The 7,098-nt window shown below is 38.3% G+C and overlaps 1 protein-coding gene across 1 annotated transcript; it reads left to right on the forward strand.

Annotated features, from left to right (window-relative positions):
* The first annotated feature begins 79 nt into the window (after window positions 1–79).
* Window positions 80–7,072, forward strand: LOC139948595 (tRNA N6-adenosine threonylcarbamoyltransferase, mitochondrial-like). Its single transcript, XM_071946774.1, has 8 exons — window positions 80–638; window positions 1,394–1,493; window positions 1,959–2,116; window positions 2,215–2,344; window positions 3,077–3,284; window positions 3,820–3,974; window positions 4,830–5,032; window positions 5,447–7,072. The coding sequence occupies exons 1-8, from the start codon at window positions 394–396 to the stop codon at window positions 5,520–5,522; spliced, it is 1,275 nt and encodes a 424-aa protein (XP_071802875.1). The 5' UTR covers window positions 80–393; the 3' UTR covers window positions 5,523–7,072.
* The last annotated feature ends 26 nt before the right edge of the window (window positions 7,073–7,098 follow it).

Below are 7,098 nucleotides of genomic sequence, written 5' to 3' on the forward strand. Positions count from 1 at the left end.
ACTGACCAAGAAAATGGCAACACCAAACTAGGAGGGCGCTGTTTATCAAAATAAAGGTTGCACGTGTGTGTGTGTACACAATACGATAATAAATCTAGTGTAGTTGCTGATAAATAAAACTGAGCAGAATGTTACATAATCACTTCTTTTGAGAGTGGTGGAGTGAAGTCTAAATATCACGCAAGTATCTAGACAATTCCAACAAGAGTGTGCTACTGCTTTGTGATTTAATATGAATATGAAAATTATGATGTTCTGCATCAGTGATGGGCTTGCAAATGCAATCCTATGAACATATTTATGACATTGCTGTACTTTTTGAGTTGACAACCGTTGCCATGGGGATGGTCTTCCTTTACACATACTCACAATAATACTGTCTTCAGTGTTATTATGTTACTTCAAATATTAAGGTCCAGCTGTGGGAGTACTGGTATACTCGCAGGGTCAACAAGGAACAGTTTGACCCCGAAAGTCCTTGTCCGAACTCGGAGTTCTTCTTCGCTACTTCAGCAGAGAATGCAACGCCTGGTTCTTGGGATTGAGACGAGTTGTGATGAGACTGGAGCTGCAGTGATTGATGAAGATGGAAAGATTCTTGGTGAAGGATTGTACTCGCAAAAAAGAATTCACGTCAAGTGCGTTTATGAAAAAAGTCCTTTTGTTTACAAACAAAAAATTACAGTTACTTTATCGTTTGAATAATCATAACCCTCCATCCTCCTGACTGTCGCCAAGGATGGAGGGTTGCAATTTAACTCAACTAAGTTATTTTGTTACTTTCACATTCCATCTTTACGAAAACTGCGTAACACTAACAGTGTTACTGTTATTAAAAGTGTATCAATTTATCATTATGCAAGGCACATACATTTCATATAAATGATTTACAATTTCATGACTGTCATTTCAATGTCGCTATCATTGCTTTGGCACTGTACATCAAAAAGAAAGTTTAACGCTAACGTCTGACTATTTTGTGTTTAACTTGTACAAATTTGTAAAAGCAGATAGGATCAGTTTTAAAGAAGTTCTGACAACAGGGGACGATTTCACAAAGAGTTGGGACTTGTCTCATCTCAAGTTAGGACGAGTTATCGTCCTAACTTAAGATTAATCTTAAGGTCTGCATGCTACACTGTAGGGTTGGGACTCGTCCTAAGTCCTAAGATTAGTCTTTAGTTAGGAAGAGTTTTGTGAAATCGCCGGCAGGTAAATCAGAATCCTTCATCACCGCCTCTACTAAGTAAGAGAGGAATTTGCGATAATCATAACCCTCCATCCTCCATCCCTCCGACTGTCTCGCTGGTAACATTTCACATTACCCAAACTGTATGAACAAACTTGTGACATGTTCCGATTCTGAATGATTGTTTGATGGATTATTATTCAGGAATGGAGGAATTATTCCGTCCCTTGCACAGGATCTTCACAGACAACACATTAATTCAGTTGTGCATCAAGCACTGGACTCAGCTGGTGTAAAACTAAAGGTAAATAATGCCACACTTATTGTGGAAAGAAAATTAATAATGAACAAAATTATTATTAATTTTGTTTTTTTTACCCATACACCAATGTGTGTTAGCACTGTATACTCAGTACTTTCCCCGAGTCCTGTGAAAAAATATCACAGGCATGTTACTCAAGTGGGATTTGAACCCATGACCCTTGCAATTCTATAACAGTGTCTTATCAACTAGACTACCGAGGTTGCCCGGTAGCTAGAGGCAGTTCAAATCCAAGGAATGCAAGGAACCTAAGAGCCGGTGATGACAACTCGACGTTTAGATCAGTATGCTCTGATCGTCTTAAAGAGAATGAGTTGTAAACCTAAGGTTCTTTTCAGAAACAGCTAACTCAAAACGGAGACTTTCACATGGTGTAACCACAAACCTAATTATACTCCCACAATGATATTTCTGCTGTGCTTAGTTTCATTTCTTTTACTCTTATAGGATTTATCGGCAGTAGCAACCACCATCATGCCCGGCCTTGCGTTATGCCTTCAGGTCGGTCTACAGTACACCAAAGATTTATTACGGCATACCAGCGTGCCATTTATACCAGTACATCACATGAAAGCTCACGCACTCACAGTTCGAATGATAAAACAGTAAGTTGGATTGGGATTTATTCCTTATTCTTATTTCAAGAGATGGCTTCTTTTCAAACTTTTACAAGTAATTTGTTTCTGTGTTTTTGTTTACACAGGGTTGATTTTCCCTTCCTTGTATTGCTCGTCTCGGGTGGCCATTGTTTATTAGCAATTGCTAAAGGAGTAGATGAGTTTCTGTTGCTTGGGAGGACTTTAGACAATGCACCCGGAGAAGCCTTTGATAAGGTATGTTTTAAATCATCTAACCCACATCTAGGGAAAGGTACAAAAAGTTATGCTTCACCTTATTTTCTACATGTTGACATCAACGGTATTTGATTACAGTCCAGTGTGCTCTTCAAGTAAAAGTATGTATGAGCTTTTTCTCCAGAAGCAATCAGAGCATACTGATCGAAACATCGAGTTGAAACCAACGGTTCTTTTCAGAACCGTCGCATATCATTTGAGAGATTATCAAAACAAAACTTTCTATATTATAAATACTTGCTGTTGATGTGTTGTATTGATTTTTGCTAAAAACTACTGTTTAAAGACTCTGGACACTATTGGTAACAGTCAAAGACCAGTCTTCTCATTTGCTGTATCTCAACATGCATAAAATAGTTTAAATCTATGCAAATTTGAGCTCGATTGGTCAACGAAGTTGCGAGATAATAATAAAATAAAAAACACCCTTGTCACACGAAGTTGTGTGGTTTAAGATGCTTGAGTTCGAAACCTCAAATTCTAAATGTGAGGTCTCGAAATCAGGTTTGTGGAAAATTACTTCTTTCTCGAAAACTACGTCACTTCAGAGGGAGCCGTGTCTCACAATGTTTATACTATCAACCTCTCCCCATTACTCATAACCAAGTAAGGTTTAATGCTAATAATTATTTTGAGTAATTACCAATAGTGTCCACTGCCTTTAAATTTGTTGAAAATACTTGTTGTATTTAATTGAATACTTTCTTGTAGGTTGCTCGTAGACTGAAATTACAACATCATCCCAAGTGCCAAGGTATGTCTGGTGGTCAGGCTATCGAGTATATGGCACAAGGTGGTAATATACGACTCTTAATGGATAAAGATAGACCGTTACTCAAAGTCCGAGATTGTAACTTTTCGTTCTCTGGTTTGAGGAGTGTAGCTCAGTGGATCATATACAACCATGAAGTTAAACAAGGTTAGTTAAACATCTCTTATCTCATAGACGATGTGACCTATGTTTACATTCAAACCGCCCTCTGTTGACAAAACACTGTATACGTCATGTTTCGCTGGGCAAAAAGACGCGTAGTCATGGTAAGATTGCATACACTTTCTAGCAAAAAAACTAACTTGGTATTGAGCAACGGAGGTAAATATAAAACATTGTGAGAAACAACTCCCTCTGAAGTAACGTAGTTTTTGAGGGAAATTCAAAAGAGGTTATTTCTCACTCAAATATTAAAAGACTTCAGGCCTGGAGCTTTGTATAGGGCATCTGAAAGCTCACAAAATTATGCAACAAGAGTGTTTTTTCTTTCATTATTCTCTTGCAACTTCGATGATCAATTGTGTCAACATTTTCACAGGTTTGTCATTTTATGCTTAAGTTGAGATACAGCAAGTGAGAAGACTGGTCTTTGACAATTACCAAGTGTCCAGTGCCTTTATTAACTGTCTATGCCCTAACAGCATCTACACCTCAGATAACACAATTCTTATTAAATTTGTAGGCGTTTCTTGCGATGATGGCAATCACTTAACGACAATTTCAGACATAGCTGCTTCATTCCAACATAAAGTAGCCCATCATTTAGTCACCAGAGTCATAAGAGCCATGGAGTTTGCTAAAAGGGAAGAACTGATACCGGACAACTTAAAGTCCTTGGTAAGACTAGATTCAAGTTATAATCTTGTAGCGCAGTCAGTGCGCATAACATTATCCATTATCCGAATAATGAGCCAAGAATTTGCTGGCTTTATTTTAAACCAATGTGCAAACTTTTACAATAACTCTTCAAAGAATTCAAAGTGACCTACCCTGATTTGATGCAAGCCTGCAGAGCACTGGTCAAAATCACTCTCATCAAAATCACTCTCATCAACTCACTTCCATCCCTCCATATGCATGATGTTGCCTGGCCCATCATGACCATACGAAAATAGCCAACTCACACTTGCCTATAGCTTCCTGAGCATAAAGAACTAAAGGAATGTAATTGATCAGAGTGAACAGCAAACTTGACAATTACTGCAATTTAACACGACCAAGCAACGTTATCATAACATTAGCTAGAAAAGCATTTCACATTTTGGAGGGTAGGAAACAAGATTGCATATATACTATTTACCCAATAGGTTAAGGCTGTATGGGAACTGGGCCCAATTTCATAGAGCTGCTAAGCACAAAAATTTGTTTAGCATGAAATTTTCCCCTTGATAAAACTAAGATGACCCAAATTTCCACGTGATTTGCAGGAAACAACAGCTGAATACCAGTAACAAGCAATATGCAACAAATGGAAATTTGGCTGGTAATCTGTTTTTATCAAGGAAGAAATTTCATGCTAAGCAAATTTTTGTGCTTAGCAGCTCTATAAAATTGGGTCCAGGTGGCTCCGGCTATAGCTTTTGTTGTGTGTAGCTAAGGATGTCCTATACTTTAAGGTGGATGATGCGTAAATGAAGCCGTAACTGTAGCCGCTAATTCATAAATGCTTCAAAACTTGTATATTACCAACAGGTTGTATCTGGAGGAGTGGCAAGTAATTCTTATATCCGTGATGCAATCAACGTTGCCTGTACACAGAATGGCTACCAATTACATTGCCCTCCACCATCCTTATGTACAGACAATGGAATTATGATTGCATGGGCAGGAATGGAAAAACTTAAACTTGGTGTAGACATCATTCAAGATTCACAGAGTGTCAGATATGAACCAAAGTAAGTCCATACATAAAGCCTAGTTTACTGGTTAACAGGAAATTTTTGCTTGTGCATTTGCGTGCTTCTAGTTCCTAGGCAGTTTTTGCTTACTCATTTAGCCCAGAAATTTGGTGCTTGCCATTTGAGCAAACAATGGTGATCGTAAGCGTAGAAGTCTGCGGTAAGCAGAGCTATGAAATTTGGCCCAGATTTCTACAAACGATTAATCATCATACCATGCATGTAAAAATGCCAACTGCTCTTTGCTTACAATGAAATTGTTTTTCTTGTACAAATGTCTTAACTTCCACTGGCCGTTGCACATTAATGGAACATTCAATTAGTAGTGTTCCTTTTAAACAGCTATTTTGATACCTATTCCTTTCATACTTTCTTGTTACTGAGAGTCCTCTGATCTCTTTAAATCTCCAGATATCCAATTGGTTTAGACATCTCCAAACAAGTGAGGGCAGCAGACATCAAAATAAAGCGGGTCAAGTTCTGGTGAAAAGTCAGAGGTCACAGAGAATCACAGAGAGAAGAAGGAATTTCTGTCATAGAGAGTACTTCATCAATCGACTACTTGGTGCATGAAGATTATGATCAGTTCGAGACTTACTATATTCTGTTTACTAAACATGAGTACCTCATAGAGCTATATATATTGACTAGAGCGCTAACTTGCTCTGCGTTTTGAAGCCACCCTAGACGCAGACATGTTTGATGTTTTTCGTGAATTCGGAACGATTTAAATTTTAAGAGAACACACATTGCAGCGATTTTTTTTTAAATTCGTCGTGTGCACTTACGTACGCGACTGCCCAATGGCGTAAGGTCCCCGCTACGAAAACCGTAACTTTGACTTGATTGACGTACTTGAAAAAAAACATACGCTCCTTTTAAACACGACGCACATGAAGCTCGCAGTTTGTGACGCTGATCAGCAGATTGTGCGTTCACATTTGCTGCTTTTTTTGCTTCGATGACACATAAAAAAAGAACTATCATGCAAATAGCCATACAATTGCCATACAAAGTTTCAAGCTTTTGTATTGGTTTGTACATAAACATGGATGCGCCCACACAGCTTCAAAACCTTAGTGCGTGTATAACGGGATGTTAGCGCTGTAGTCAATATATATAGCTCTATGAAGTACCTTGATATGTGGGGTGAGCTCCACATTCCAAATAGAGTACATCACAAGCTCAGGAATACAAACTCATATACATGTACATTATAATTTGTTTTTACCCTTACACCGATGTGTATTAAGCACTGTATACTCAGTACTTTCCAGAGCTCTGTGAACAAAACAATCCCTCAGCAGTTTCACGTAGTAGCACTCACTGCGTTACAAACAAAAAATAACAATGAGAGAAAACGGCCTCTGAAGTTGAACACTTTTTAGAAACCCGCCTCCCTTCAAAACTTCAAAGTATTTCCATTTAAATTTTTCAATGTAGATACTTGATGACTTGAACTTAACAACTAATCTTGTTTTGACTCATTTGCATAATTAATTATGAAACTAGACACGAGAGAAGATCCGTGCAACTTCGTGAAACCCCAAAAAACGCAAAATATGTCTTTTTGCGTTTTCACAAAGTAGCGCTCGCCTATGCTACAACACTGCATTTTGTATTACTTCATGAATCCAAGTTCATCGTGCGCACGCGCTCACACATCTTGTGTGCTACTTCATGAAAATGTTTTTACCACACTTTGACTCGAGTGCGTTCCACGCATTACAACACTAAACAGAGGTTCGGGTTCTACTTTGTGAAACCAAAATTGCCACGGATGTGCAAAAATTTAAAACACTAATGAGCTTAATTAAAAAAGTAAAGCTGTCTGAGCTTTGAAACTTCATGGTATTGTAGGTCTTCATGCATTTTCAACAGAAATGTAAAAAAATAAAGAGAGTGCTACTTCGTGAAAACGCTGACGAATCCACAGGCAAATCATATGGGTGGGATTTGAACCCACAACCTTTGCATTGCTAGAGCAGATGTCTTACCACTAGACCGAGCTACCCTGGTGGCTACAGGCAGTTTGAATCCTATGTGTTGGCAAATCACTCCAG

Source organism: Asterias amurensis, chromosome 16, assembly GCF_032118995.1.
Source record: "Asterias amurensis chromosome 16, ASM3211899v1".
Classification (NCBI taxonomy): Eukaryota; Metazoa; Echinodermata; class Asteroidea; order Forcipulatida; family Asteriidae; genus Asterias; species Asterias amurensis.